At 41.2% G+C, this 15,376-nt stretch overlaps 1 protein-coding gene across 5 annotated transcripts in view; it reads right to left on the bottom strand.

Moving 5' to 3' along the window:
* Positions 1–511: 511 nt before the first annotated feature.
* LOC309350600 (meiosis inhibitor protein 1-like) overlaps positions 512–15,376 on the bottom strand; it is a 28,713-nt gene continuing 13,848 nt past the window's right edge. Inside the window, exons 15-26 of one of the 5 annotated variants that reach the window (XM_081877589.1) lie at positions 14,893–15,177; positions 13,230–13,395; positions 12,189–12,293; positions 11,335–11,445; positions 9,499–9,680; positions 8,175–8,256; positions 6,884–7,074; positions 6,340–6,421; positions 4,891–4,997; positions 3,775–3,906; positions 2,291–2,400; positions 512–750 (exon numbers count right to left, since the gene is read on the bottom strand). In XM_081877589.1, coding sequence (XP_081733715.1) covers positions 744–750; positions 2,291–2,400; positions 3,775–3,906; positions 4,891–4,997; positions 6,340–6,421; positions 6,884–7,074; positions 8,175–8,256; positions 9,499–9,680; positions 11,335–11,445; positions 12,189–12,293; positions 13,230–13,395; positions 14,893–15,177 — 1,560 coding nt within the window. In that variant the 3' untranslated portion in view covers positions 512–743. Of the gene's footprint in view, positions 751–2,290; positions 2,401–3,774; positions 3,907–4,890; positions 4,998–6,339; positions 6,422–6,883; positions 7,075–8,174; positions 8,257–9,498; positions 9,681–11,334; positions 11,446–12,188; positions 12,294–13,229; positions 13,396–14,892; positions 15,178–15,376 lie in introns of those variants that run through there. The other 4 variants (XM_081877588.1, XM_081877590.1, XM_081877591.1 and 1 more) reach the window with 4 other exon arrangements.

Raw genomic sequence — 15,376 nt, 5'->3', positions numbered from 1 at the left:
CTACAATTACTACAATTTGAGCAACACAATGTGGGTGCATCCTATTACGATCTATCACTATAGATTTTCCCAGTAGTCACATTTGAGAATCAGCCCTTAGAGCGAAGATTTCAGAGAATGCTCAGCTATTGTACCAAAAGCGTTGAGAGCATTGTTACTGTTGCTATTGCCAACCGTATTTGTGTGTGTGTGTGTGGGTGGGTGGGTGGGTGGGTGGGTGGGTGTAAAAAAAACAAATGAGTGCTGACTTTGAATTTGGCTAGATATAGTAAAACTCTTGATCCACAAAAGCTTTCTCTTAACATGGTATCATTTTGCATTAACCAAAACAATGATTCGTGGCACCTGAATATTAAGAAGGTGATGCATAAAGTAGCAAAATAGATTATTTACTGAGGTCAAGCACTTAGGGAATTTATCAGAAGTGCCTGCAAATTCTTTTCTTTATCAGTGCTGAAAACAACTCTGAAATGCATGCTTCGCTTAACACATTTCCAAGGCAGACAAAAAACAGATTTAAAGTTTTTAATTTACAAGTTTAAACATAAACTACCGACTAGATTACAAAATCACTTCTGTAGGCTTTAATCACTTGTATTATATTCCTTTAAGCCTTTGGCTGGTAAGAAATTATAAAGGCAAGTTGCTTTATTCATTATGTTCTCTGTTCAGTATTGTTTGCCTCCTCATTTCAGGCTCTGATATGTGAGAGAGAAACTGCCACTCCTCCAAGACATCTGAATTCAAAGGCTTGAGTGAAAGAACAAAGCGTTGAAAGGATAATACACTGCTTAGAAAATGTATTCATTTATTCTTTTCCCGAAAACTCTGAAATATTTGCCATATGAACACATGTTGGCAAGAGAGCAGAAAATATAAATTGCTCAGAAGTTTTGACTGTCAGCATCTAAACCTATCCTATACACAGTACTTTGATGTCCAGAAAACACTTATGTTTACACTCCATATCCATCCGCATTCTATTTTATACTTTCCCCCATAACTTTCCAAAGCACAAAAAAACCACGTGGGCTGGAGTCAACTAATAAGTCCTGTAAGTGGAAGCTGGCACAAGGAAGAACTTCCACTTGCACAACAGGTCTTCTCTCCCCAAATAAACCTGGCTTGGAGTGTGTGTGTCAGGAGAACCCCTGGAACAGCTGTGCGAGGTGAAGAGAGAGGGGGTGGTTGCATCTGGCAAGCTGACAAGCCTGCCCTGACTGAGCAATCAACATAGCATGATATTAAATTCCTCCCTGTGTCTTCTTTTCCAAGCGCCTTGGTTGTGCTAAGGCAGGCATGGCCAAACTTGGCCCTCCAGATGTTTTGGGTCTATAACTCCCATCATCCCTAGCTAACAGGCCCAGTGGTCAGGGATGATGGGAATTGTACTCCCAAAACATCTGGAGGGCTAAGTTTGGCCATGCCTGTGCCAAGGCAACAGAACCCATTAATCCATTTAAACTGTGCAAACCCAAAGTTCCAGTATGCACTTCAATTGCTCATGCAAAAAAGTAACAATCTGAAGGCACCCAGGGACATTCCACACAATGCCACAAAACCGACTCCTTCATTGCAAACATTACTAGTTTGAGCACTGCTTTGTTTGCAATCTAATCCGAACAATGAAAAATATTAATGGAACAATGAGGAAGGCAAACAGCAAACCTTTGGATGCCTTTTTCAAAACCGGACTTTTTACTTTATTTAGGACTTAAGTAATTATTGTAAACTAGGGCCCTTTATATCTAATGCTGACTGCTTTACATTGTCTGAGTGCAAGTGATGAAAAGGCAAAAAGCACTTTGACAGGGTTTTCTTTTTACCTTTCTGAAAATATATTCATACTCTTCCCAGTGGATGTCACAAAATTTAGTGGTGCCTCGCAAGACGAAATTAATCCGTTCCGTGAGGCTCTTCGTATAGCGGTTTTTTCGTCTTGCGAAGCAAGCCCATTGACAGCTTAGCGGATTAGCGCTATTAGCGGTTTAGCGGCTTTTAGCGGATCAGCTGATAAGCAGCTTAGGGCTTAGGAAAAGGGGGGGGGAGGGAAAAAACCCCGCAGGAACTCACAAGACATTTTCGTCTTGCGAAGCAAGCCCATAGGGAAATTCGTTTTGCGAAGCGCCTCCAAAACCGAAAACCCTTTCGTCTAGCGGGTTTTCCGTCTTGCGAGGCGTTCGTCTTGCGGGGCACCACTGTAGGCGGTCTAGTCTCAACCTCAGACCTACGCAGATGGCGGCCTGTACCTTACTCCAGTAACTTCGCACGCATCCTGCCAAAAGGATACATCATGCCTGGAAAGGTCGGCTGACTCCTGCTTGTTGACGGGAGGCTCTCCAGCAAGGTCTGAACAGATGCTGCTTGAGTTGAATCCACCTGACATTTTCCCCTTTGAAGCTTACATCAAAGTGAAAGGAATTACAGAAATAATTAACAGGTTTGTTTCTTCCTATCTCCCTTTCCTTCATTTCCTACAATAGCAATAAAAGCCAAAGGCATAGCCATATGTCAGCTTTCCACGCTGGCTAAGTGCTGTAGTACTGAAACAAAGGATACACGGAAAGAGTGCTTCTCTGTAAATTAAGGAATAAGTAACTGTAGATGGAATCTAACATTAGTCATACTCAGAGGAGACCAATGAAATTCATGGACTTACCGGTAAGTTACCAAACCCTCTGCAATCTGCTGCCTGAAGCAAGTGGCTTTTGCCACTTAGAACCATTTCAGAATCACCGTGGAGGTTACTCTCATTGAGGAATCACTGCATCTTATTTAAGGTATTTATTATTACTTTCATAATAAATATCCTAGGGCAGTTTACAATCCCAGTTAAGAAAACTGCTGTTATCTTTTTAAAAATTAATATTTTAATTTGATTTTAAAAAGTATAAACATACAACAAAAAACAGCTACGAATCCAAATATCAAGATTGCTCTGAATCTCCTGACTTCCTCCCATCCCTTCCATGGGTCCTAACTATATTATTTATAATATAGTCATCCAAATTTTTGATCCTTCTAAATTATCCATACATTCTGTTACTTTACAAGTGTGGTTAAAATCCTGCTAATGTTTTAACCTGCTTGCAGTGGTCTTGTAAATAAATTATACACTTTTCCCATTCCTTGTTAAAGTTCTTCCCTTCTTGATTTGCGTGGACAGGTGGAGTCCCCCCCAACCCTAGGCAACCCCCGAGTGGAATAATGACTCAAGACAACGTGCTATGGGATTAAAATTGGCCACAACTTTATTAAGTTTCAGATGTAAGGAGACCTTGGCTTCGACACTGGGCGTTTATCCTTCCCAGTCCCCAGCTGGGGATCTGGGAGACATCAGGGTTATCCAGAATGTGTGGGAATTGGGCCGTCTCTGGAGAAATATGTTCAAGCAGAGAGCCCACCCTCCATTTCGCCACCATCACAGGGGAGAGCAATGACAACCTCTCGGCGTATGGCCAATGCCTCCCCTCAAGACCCCTTTAACGGGGAACCCTGGGATCACTGCCACAAGGGAGGCGTGGGTCGCCACTTCACCACCCCTCCACACACATTTAGGAAGATAGACTAAAGGATTCCGCCCAAGGCCTGAAACCGCCACTCGAGGCTGCAAAATCAGTGCTGTAATGTGAAATGAACTTCCATTAATGATGATGATGAAGATGATGATGGCAGCAGCAGCAGCAACAACAACAACAACCCATAGCAACCATTCTTATGATATCACTCTCAAGTTACTGCTTACTGTTACGAGATCATTTCCAAAGGGCTCACCTGAACAAGAAAGGAGCGAAGTGCACTGATTGTGACATCAGAAAGTTCTGGCAATTTAGTACTAGCTGCTTCTTCAAGTATGCGGCCAATTTCAATTGGAGAAATAATTCTAGTGTTCTGATACCTTATAAACTTTAAAACATAGTAATTAAAGTTAATTTATTTTCTTGTGGCATGGAGTTCCATAGTTCAGCTTTCCTCAAGTACGATACAAACACTGGCTCCACAGCAGGGGTGCCAACTTGAATAAAATATTGTGGGGGCCCAGTTAAACCCCACCTGCATAACTGATCACATGATGAAGTGCACACACACAGCATTTGAATGGGAATGCCCATCAACTTTGTGATTTTATTGTCGGAGCTGAAGCCCCCATGGCTCCTAGGAATTGGCTCCTATGCTCCAGAGGTATCATAAAACAACTTCCCCATTTTTTAGGCAGAACTTGCTGACCTTGAGATGTCAGGGTGAAGAACTGGCTGTGACCCTTCAGGTCCCATAAGCCTCAGCTAGCATGGACAGTGGTCAGGGATGATGGGGATTTGAGTCCAGAAACATCTGTAGGGTCACAGGTTCCTTAACCCTGGTCCCTGGGGAGGGGGGTATCTTTCCCTACTGTTCACAAAATCCCCAACTTTAAAAAAAAAATGTTTTTTATTTAAGTGGGTCTCCAATTCTGACTCGAGCAAGAGCATTGGGGAAGCAGCACTTAATCCTGCCTACTCCAACATTTCCCTGATGGAAAACGCCACTCGCACAGTGAAGCTGCTGTTGCCTTTCTGGAGTGGAAGACACACTATACAGAGCTGGCGGAGGGAGATTTTGATCAAGGAAATAGTGCAGGATAAAGGGACAAGTAACTTCTCTCCAGTGCCACAGCTCTGATCAGAATAAGAGCTAACAACAACTATATTTGATTGTTTTTGTTTTATTTTAAAATCAGGAAATTCAATTATTTATACCTGTTTTGGCCCTAACAAACACTACAGGGCTACAGAATTTGCCTGTATGTTACCCATTTTTAATGTACACAGCATAAATAGCTGCAGATACACTGTGTTCTTTAACAATATACTAGAAACTTTCAGGATAGCAGTTTATAGCCCCCATACTCACCAAAGCAACTAGTCTTAGAATTTCAGGGTGAAGAAATGAATTATCGACACTATCTAGGAGTGAGATCAGCAGGAATTTATTCCATGGTTGTGAGACAATATGGGATGCTAGAAATGTAGAAAGCAATCGCAGTTAGCTTTTTAAAAACCAACCAAGTGGACAACATTCTAGCTAAAGAGACTTACTCATATGGAATGAAACTTCCTTGAAGTCATCAAAAAGAATTTCCGGAGATAAAATTTACTATTGCACCTCCCTGCCCCTCCCCCTGCAAAAAAATATTGCTGGCAATAATTTAAACTCTTACCTAATTCATTCATTCACAACAAAAATGTACTGGAGTAGTGAAGCAGAGAAAAGAAATAATAATTTCAGGGAAGGCAAGGTCTAGGAAAGTGACTATGTTATCATAATTGAGCTTAGACCACTGGAATATCATCTACTTTATTTGAAATATAGTATGAAAGTTGTTCAATAAGGCTACTTCTACCTCACTGCTGAATATACCATTATAATCGCCACATGACCCCACCTTAATACTGAAAAAGCTTTTTCACAGTGGTCATTGACACACCATTTCAAATCCACCTAAATGAAACCTTCCATAAAACTCTTCCCTACACCAGGGTACAATCCATATCAGCATTATTTTGCAGGATTGCCACTTTTTGCTTGCTTCTGGTGGGTCACATGACACATCTCCCTACCTGTAGTTATTTAATAGGCATGCAGGGAGGTGCATGTGTTTGCCTTCAAGGAGGAAAAGGGGGAAAGCACATCACATTTTAAGCATAAATGACTGTCTGTACAGGTGCACGTGCACTTTACCTGAGTAAAACGAAAACATCTTTCAAATACCACCCATTTCCTTGTGCAATTAAAACTAATTACAGTGATGTATGTCACGGAATTGAGTGATAAGGAACTACACCGTGATCACTGAGCAGCAACGGCATTTGCAAAAAGTACAGGAATATCTTGGGATAGGGGCTTTGCTGCAGACTGTGCCCAGGTGCTTTTCTAAGGCAATTGTCAGAGACACCCTTATGCTGCTGGTTACCATTAATCCACAGAATAATTTACCAAACACTCTCTGTCCTAGTAATGCACCGTTTTGCTTGGTAAAGGATGACCAGAACGTATCCTGTTGGCTCTGACCAAGATTGCCGTATAGGCAAGAGAGTTTGCAATGTTTTCTTGGGAACTGAATGAGATTCTTAGAACTGGAAACTTACATTTTGCTTTTCTATTACGTAAAGGGCATTCTCAACCACCTACCACCCTGATGCAAAGCAAGAAACACTCCGGAAAATGAGAGGGCAGCTTCTTCCCTCCCCTGCTACTAAAAATTTCTCCTGCAACTGGTGAAGATACTGTGCAACCGATGCAGACAATCACAGCAAAGCAAAGGAATCAAGTGAACACATATAAGGATGCTGAAAGGAGTACCAGTGATCGGGTTCCTCGAATACAGGTATTCCAACAAGACTTCAAGACAGCCAATAACAGTTTGAGACAGCAAAAGGTCCTTCTGCAAATATAAGGGAAAGGGTGAGGGCATGAATCATTGCCACCAAATCCCACAACAAAACTACTTATTAGGTTAGAACTGATGTAGAAGTGGCTCCCCACCCCCATTCCACTATCGAAAGAATGCAAAATGTTGCTCAGATAACTCTTAAGATTGCATGGCAGCCTCTTTAGTAAGGTAGCAGAAGTGAGCTGCTGCTAGTGAGGGACTTAAGCTGTAGGAAGCTACAGTACAGTACTTAAAAAAAGACTTGTCATGGACAAAGTCCTGGGATCTATATTCATTCTGCACTGGAAATTAAATAATGATCCAAAAAGCCTCTCAGTAATGAAACAGTTCAGTTCTAGAAACAAGGAAAGTTTGTGAGACGGCAGTGGACTGTATGCCTTCTCCTGTGTTTGAAATAGATCGACAGTGTTGCTGATGGCAAAATGGTTTCAGTTATTATCACTAGACTTCTACCTGGAGCAGGAGGTTCTGTAGATGGATAACCAAGGACACTACATGCCGCATGGCTACTGGACACAGAGAGGCATCCCCTTCTGACTGTGGAAGTTCATTCCCATGTTCATCTGTAGACCGGACAGCAAACTTCACAAAGGATGAGCAGAGGTTCTGCCTAAAGAAGGCTCTCAGAAACTGAAGGATGCTGACTGGGTATAAAACCATCTATTAGTACTTTACATTCGTACTTTAGCAACAATGATTTACTATTCTAGCATGATGACGACAATTGTATTTGCTAGTTACCTTTCTTACAGGTAGCTCTAAGCAACTTGCATTGTCCCATCCTACATGTGCAGTGCATGTTTAGCAGAGGCTGGTACACTAAGTCTACAGCAGCACAGCCTTCCCAAGGAACATGTAAAAAGAAAAAGAAAAAATTCCCCCCAAATCTCAAAGACACACACTCTCTTTCCTGTCCTAAACATATTTTATACTTCTGTTTGAATCTACTGTTCTCTGGCCTATCAGGCCTCTGTATGTTAATGCCTGGATTAATCTTTTCGTTTTGTTTTGGGAAAGAAAATGGATTAGCTGACTTATTTATATGCAGTGTTAATTTCAAGTACTTTTATTCAATATGACTTGATTATAAGGTAAAAAAAATGCATCTGAAAAAGACATAAAACCCATTTTAATGATTAGCCTTCTCAGAAAATAAAAACTAATGTTTGAAAGTTTGCAAGCCCCCCCCCCATCTTTTATATAGTAATCTATAATGTATTCAAATGCTGCTATGATCTTCAAGCCACTTGGGGCCCAGTGAATGGCCTGGGAGCATTTGATGATGCAGCACTGTTGAAGTGTGTGTAGATTTGATCAGTGCTCAGGCAGACACCACTGAGAACAGTATGAGCTGTTAAAACAGAATAACAGGTCAAAGGGGAGAGAAATTCAAGCCTCCCCCCATTTTTTGCTTAATAATATACAGTTTCATGTTCGAGAGGGGGAGGGGGGAATGTTCCATATTTACTTATGAACGTTTACCATTATATTAAAACAATAAATTTAATAATAATAATAATAATATAGTTTCATGTAGGAATTGAGCAAGCCCTGCATATAGATAAGATGCCCTGATCCTGCACACATAAATGAACTGGGAAACCACAAAGGACTGCAGCTTCCCAGGGATTTCTACATTAGGCCAGATTTATGCCATTTCTTAGCAAAAGTGACTTCCGTTTTTATAACATGTGAAGCAGCCTTTAGTGCTCTCTTAGCTGATGCTGGCAAATATGCAGCCTACCAAAGAACAGGGTGGGTTTCTTCCTCTTGAAGGCAAGTGCGCTGAAGACCTGGTCCACATCAAGGCAGATGATATGATCAACCTTTCAGAAATGAATCAGAAAATGTTTGGTGACGGGAGCGATTGGAGTGAAGGAAGCAGCCGGGCTGCTAATTTTCTTTGTCCAGCCGTCTATTACCAACCCCTCAAAAGACACTGGATCTGCAGCTCATTAAATGTATTCCCAGTATTATTCACTTATGGAATTAAATAGAGCTTCCATGACTTCTAAGGGATTATAGACAGAATGAGGGAACACAGGCAGTCAGCTATGCAAATCTGCTTTTGATTCATCCTCATTATTAACACTCTGGTAAAATGAATGAGGCTAATCATTTACTAAACTGCTGTTTCCCCTTCAGAGGATTAGGGAACAGCACAACATTAGCTCACATTCATGAGCTTTAGACGCATCCATCTATCCATTCTGAACATTTTGTGCTTGCCAAAACTGAGGGAACAACATCAAACAACGACAGGAGACCATCAGGAATTATCCTAATTCACACACAGGATAAACTAAAGTTCAATTTCTGAATATGATATCAATACAGTGACCTTATATCACCTGTTTCTAAGCTATTCATGTAATGCCTCGTTTACATATAATACCTATCTATCTTATGGAATAACATGGTTTGGGACTTGAAATGCTGATTTTGCCATTGGGCTAAATTATTCCTAGTACGATAAACTATGTCTGTGTTCATTATTAAGCCAAGATAGGAACCAGATCTTTGCCATACACCAGTCCCTTCACAGCGTAAACAATAAAACCAGCATGAGTGCTGTTACATACATATCATGTCTGTGGGTATTTGGTTTGCCACTGTGGGAACAGAAAGTTGGACCAGATAGATCTCTGGTCTCATCCAGCAATACTCATCTTACATTCTTGAGTCTCCAATTAACCATGGTTTCCTGTTTCATTTGAACTGGGAAACTATTAATCCTAAACCTTAATTTGAAGTTAGTTTAAGACCTGAGTAGTTCCAAAGCTCACAACCATCATTTTTGATGGAAAAGAAAACAATGGCTAATTAGAGACCTCCTGGTTTGATTGATCAAATTGCAAAGAGGGGAGCAAAGGGCTGCCTATGCAGACAAAAGGCTAACTATTATCTCAGCTTAATAAACCAATATGAACTTTCAGACAGGGATTACAGTTAATTAATGCAATAGATTTAGGGATAATAATGCTTAAACTTTGTGCATTGTGCCTATGAATAAAAGCAGTAATTTTTATCTGTACTTTCTAATGCAAAGGTTTTACAGTATTTCTAACCTCTGTATTGTAAATGTGTTGTTGAGTCAAGAGAGAAGAAATCAGCAGCCAAGCAGAGCAGAGAAGTGCTTCACTGGATGAGGGCAAAGCAGGTTCAGAAGAACAGGCAGGCAACCAAGTGAGGTGGATAATTTTCTCAAGTAGCTCTAGCAAAGGTGTGTTGGAAAATAACATAGCCACCACTGTAAAGGAAGAAAGGGTCTAACAAGCCATGTGCAACTGGCATAGCAGAAAGGCAGCAGCTGCCAAGAGCACCAGGAAGGACCAGTCATGAGCAGCTATTGAAATTAAGGGGCACCATCCTTTTCTGCCCCAAGTCCACCACGACTCCAAGATTCTTGGACTATCAAATAATATATTTTAACTACATGCACGATACTGTTACTAAGCAATGTAATACTGAACAATGCTTGTTAAGTACAAGTACGCTCTTTATGATAGATAGATAGATAGATGATAGATAGATAGATAGATAGATAGATAGATAGATAGATAGATATAGATAAATGTGACTGTCCTCCCTTCTTTTGCACAAGATAGGCAGACAAAATATTCAGAATTTTTAAAGCCAGTGAAGGAACAAATGCCCCAGCATGTCAGAAAATTGATGTTCAATGTCCTCCCCGTGCCCCCTACAAGGAAGGGCTCCTGTAGATTTGCATCATGTAGTGGAAAATCACAATTAAGTTTGTGCTCTATACCTATTTTAAATAGAAAGCAACTTAATAAGATATATGTGCAGAATGAACAAGTAGGCCTTTTTAAATAGCCTTTTCTCCTGTCATGCCATGTCTTTAGCAGTCCTCATAGTCAGATGCTGAAAGAGGGAGGTTCCGGCATCTGCACTGGATTCAAAGAAAGGCTCCAGACACAGCCTCTAAGAAGGATTTTCTCCTCCTGCCTTCCCATCACAACTGGCTGCCTACAGCATATTCTTACTTCTTCATTTTGGGGGAGGGATTTATGCTGGGTGGGAAGTTCCGTGTGTGACTGGACCTTCGGTGGCTTCCGTACTTTCCTGCTAAACTGCAGCGACTTGGCTAAATAATCTCATGAGAGGCTGCAGGCCTCCCACCGCCCCTGCCATGTATTTGGCCATATGGAAGATGCTCCTCATTGTGTGGGGGCCTTGAGGGGGGGGGGGAATTCCTGAATGTGCAATGCCCTTCCCTTTCTTCTCTCTCCTCCCACCCCTGTCACTGGCAGGGAATGGCGGGGGGGGGACTCCAGGAACTTCCCACTCCTTCAGTTTCCCTCAGTCTTCAACAAGATGGAGCCCTGGCGCCTCCTCCTTTCTTCTCTGCACATGGCTCCTGTTAAGTTGTGGGTGAACATATCAGAAGACACAACAATTCTCCAAACAGCTCTTGCTTATTCACAGGCCAGAACGGAACTGAACTGAAGGGTTCAGCCAGCCTGCTTATTAGAGCTCCACTACAACGCAACTGTAACAACTTTCTGTAACTATCCAATCACTGAACGTCACTTTCAATCCCTTATTTGCATGTGTGGACCTGAGTGAAAACTATCTAGAGTATCCCCCTGCTGGCCCAGGGTGAGAACTTCAGTACATAACAGCTCCAACACCTACTAGTATGGACCAGAGAAACTGTGATTTCAGACAAGGGGGACAAACTCATTTTGCACATGCATATACTACAGTGGCTGAATTCAAATGGGGAAAATGTGGATTCACACAGCAACAGTGCTCCAGTAGGGGCAGGCCCCTTGTAGCAAACTGCCCTGAGACCTGCGGGTATAGGGCAGTACACAAATTTAATTAATAATAAGATTGAAGGAGGAGTGGGCTGTTAGAATCCATTTTTCACTTTTTACCTGTTTTCTGGCTGGCTGGTGTTGTCTGCTGAAGGCTCCAATACAGGTAGTTGAGGGACGGATGCAGAATTTCATGGTCTGTTGGGCTGCATTTTCCAGACAAATTGCTGACTGTGTGATAGAAATACTCAATAAAATTTTCATCTTTTTTCAATTCCAATATGCTAAATATTTGGGGGGAAAGGCTCGATATGAAAACAGCTACACCTGCTCAGACCGCCAATCAAATCAGCGTGCAATGCAATTCACAGACACAGACAAAATCCATCTGGCTTCAAAGCAGAGCACAAGAAATCCTGAAATAAATATTGCCACAGCTGTGCATCATAATTAGGATATATGTTAACAACTCCTCACCAGCATACATTTTGGAGGTTAAAGCAGGATACTATTGCTACCATCAGAAACATACTACAGGGAATGTAGAAAACCTGGGGAAAGCAGACACATAGCCAGAGTGGCCTAGTGGTTAGAATGTGGGACTAGGATCTGTGAAACCAGCAGGGAGAACCATGCATGCCACTTTGAGCTCCTTGGAGAAAAAAGTGGGAAATAAATGCAGTAATAAATAAATCTATAAATCTTCCAGGGAGCTCAGAGTGGAGTTATTCATCCCCATTTTATCCTTACAGAAAGCTCTCTGAGATTAGGCAAATAGATAAATGTCTCACCCAATGCCACCCAGTGAGTTCAGTCCCTGAATGGGAATTTGAACCTGAATTTCTTTCACCCTAACCTGGCACCCTAGCCACAACACCACTCTGTAGCTATTAGGCCCGTCAACTAAGATGCTCCAGATAAAATGTTCTCATCTCTAAACCAAAGATCCAGACTGAACAAATTCAGAAGCTCACCCAGATGTAGCAATCTGAAATCCGTGCTGTCCAGCTCTCTTTCTGTCACATGCCTGAGTTGAACCAGGAAGAGGAGGTTCAATAAAAGGGGCTGGGCCTGGTTGACTAAAAAGAAACATGAAAGAAAATTACTTAATGGCCTCTAGACTACAAAAACTGAGAAAACAAACAAGTGCTGCAGGAACTATCTTCTGTGTACATGGTGAACACCTTCTTTGTCAGAGACAGAAACCAATTTTTTTTAATCTGGAGAGCTAAAGAGTCATTATGTCCTGTTAGAAGCAGTGAAAAGCTATAATTAAAGTAACAGGCTGCTGTGGGCTGTCCTAAACAACACGTACCATTTCAAATCAGCACGTGAGATTGACTCTAAGGCTGTGTTGCATTACAGCAGAGGGTCAGCTGATTTTGCATCAGAAGGACGCTGATATACAACTAACAGATGGCATGCTGCATATCAGATGAGCAAGGATGCACAATGATCAACATGATTTGCCCTGCAAACAGATGTGCTCTTAGTAAAGACTTTAATGTCTGCCCTGATTCAAACATAGTGCTGGCCCAATTGATGGGTGTAAAACATGTTTGTTTGATAAAAAAACTGTGTCAGTGCTAATTCATCACATATCTGACCATTTCTATCCCAATCAAGAAAGAAGAATCAAGTAGCATAATGGAGGAAGTATGAAGAGCCACCACTTATTTCACAGCAGGGATGGTGATGTCATGTCCAGGGGCACCATTTACTAACCCTCCGCATGGCAAATAGTAGGCTTTTCTCAGAGAGAGAAACCCACCAAATAAGCAAATCAGGGGAAGAGACAGATTATATTAGCAGGCATAGCTAAGGGTTAAACTTGCAGTTATGTTTGAAAAATTCCCAATTCCTCTGTTAAATTTCCCCAAAATATTGTCTTGCTCTGACACATAGGAACAGGGAAATACTTGGCCCAAGAACTCATGTGGGCAGTATTTAAATTACTTGAGGGCATTTGGTACCCAACCACAGCTTCCTGCACTTAAGGCAGGTCTGTCACTCACCTTGCAAAACACTGGAATTGTTTTCTACCAGAAGATTCTGCAGAATCTGTAGAAATTGGCTTCGAAGAAGGTCACAGACATGGACATTCTCATCTATTTTCAGGAAGGCCTTCAGGGTAATGAGGACTTTGTGGGCTACTTCACTGGTGCCAACACAGACTAGATCCTGAGAAGAAAAGCAGACCAGGCCCAGTTTAAGCGAATGTTGCTGCTGCTGCTCTCTATGGTTATGGCACAGAGACTGATCTGGACCCCTACCTAGAAGCCAAATTCCAAAATCGTCAAGTTATCATACTAACCTGGATGCATGAGACATCATAGCAATGCAGATAGTCAAATGAAGTACTTTTTTAATCAACAGGCTGCGCTACAATTAAAGTCTGAATTACAAAAATAATTCTTGTAGCCTAATTATTTAAAATAAAAGCCAAGGTGCAGTCAAGCACAACCCTCACCCACCAAGAGAAAACTGGGTGGCTCTCCTGCAATGCAGTCAAATTAGCAACACGTTTTAAAACCATTAAGATCAAAATTATTTGTGTGTTTGTGTAATGCACAATTAAGGTCATTAGAATGTTTCTTGGCTGTTATTAAACCCAGTAGCACAAACAAGGGCCTGGCTGGATGAAGAGGAGTGATGGGAGGCACCCAGGGATGGCTGTGGGCAGTACCGTATTTTAGGCTCTATAAGACTCACTTTTTCCCTCCTAAAAAGTAAGGGGAAATGTGTGTGCGTCTTATGGATCGAATGCAGGCTGCGCAGCTAACACAGAAGCCAGAACAGCAAGAGGGATTGCTGCTTTCACTGCACAGCGATCCTTCTTGCTGTTCTGGCTTCTGAGATTCAGAATATTTTTTTCTTGTTTTCCTCCTCCAAAAACTAGGTGCGTCTTGTGGTCTGGTGCGTCTTATAGAACGAAAAATACGATATTTCTACATTCCAGGGGGTTGGAATAAATGACCCCCCAGGGTCCCTTCCAAATCTACAATTCTATGATTCTATCTCATAAGTGTTATTAGGTTTTTAAGATGGAAAAAGGACTGATTTATATTCTATTCATGTCAGCTAAAATATGAGTAGCCTATAATTGGAAAAAAGGAGGAAGTCCCCCAAATAATAGCTTGGGAAGTTGAGCATTGATTAAACTGGCTAAGTTAATTTACTGGACTAAGGATGGAAAAAGACAAGGAAGAAGAATTAAAAGATTTTTTTGTAGATATCAGAGGAATTCCAGTTTGAGGAATATTAATTAAATTTATGGAATAATAAATTCTAATAAATATGGATAATATTGTATGTATGAAAGGTATCAATGTGTATCAATATTTGTAAGTATTTTGGTATGGCATTATTTTTTTTAACAAAAAAACAGTTATGGCTAGATCTGTTAAGAGTGTTAATGCTGCAAACCCTTCCATCTTATGTTCAGCCTGTCTGTACAAATAAAACCATACATCACAAAGACACCACCATCTCCAATGATCGTCATTCTAAGAAAACAAATCTGAGGCATGCTACTTTTCCACTTTAAATGTGTGTGATATTTAATGCTGCTGATGGTGATGATGAAAACAGATTTTGCAACACATGGAATCTGGGTAGGCAATCTAAATGTTTCTACAAGGTGATCTTGTATTGATTTAAAAAAAAAATATTGCATACCAGCAAGACAAGTAAAGCACTGGGATTGCCCTTCAGCATGCAAAGCAAACTGTTAAAGTTGTTTAAGGAGTCAGAAAAGTCAGCAGAGAGTCTTTTGTCAGTATCTTCAGATTCAGTGTGGCTGTAGTCTTGACAGGAAAGCCATAGATGAAGGATGCGGTGACCAAATCTTCCCATAAATTCAGGATAGCGTAAAAAAAATTTGAGGAGCAGAGGATGATGGACATACACCAGGCTCAGATCAGATATACTATCCAGGATCCTCCTTATAGCAGAGAGTGAAGCCTGGATTTGGAGAGTTGGAAGGGGAAATCAGAAAAGTCAAAACAACCTCTTTAGGGACTGGTACATTTATAGTCCCTCTTATGAGGAACATAATCCTCCTAAAAGTCATTATAACAGGAAGAATTTCAACGTTATATTCATCTATACAAGGGGAATAGTACTATGAAAGCAAATTGAAGTCAACAGCTTCACAAGCAGA

Source organism: Podarcis erhardii, assembly GCF_964252035.2.
Source record: "Podarcis erhardii genome assembly, chromosome: 10".
Lineage (NCBI taxonomy): Eukaryota > Metazoa > Chordata > Lepidosauria > Squamata > Lacertidae > Podarcis > Podarcis erhardii.
This window is presented reverse-complemented; position numbering and strand designations above follow the sequence as displayed.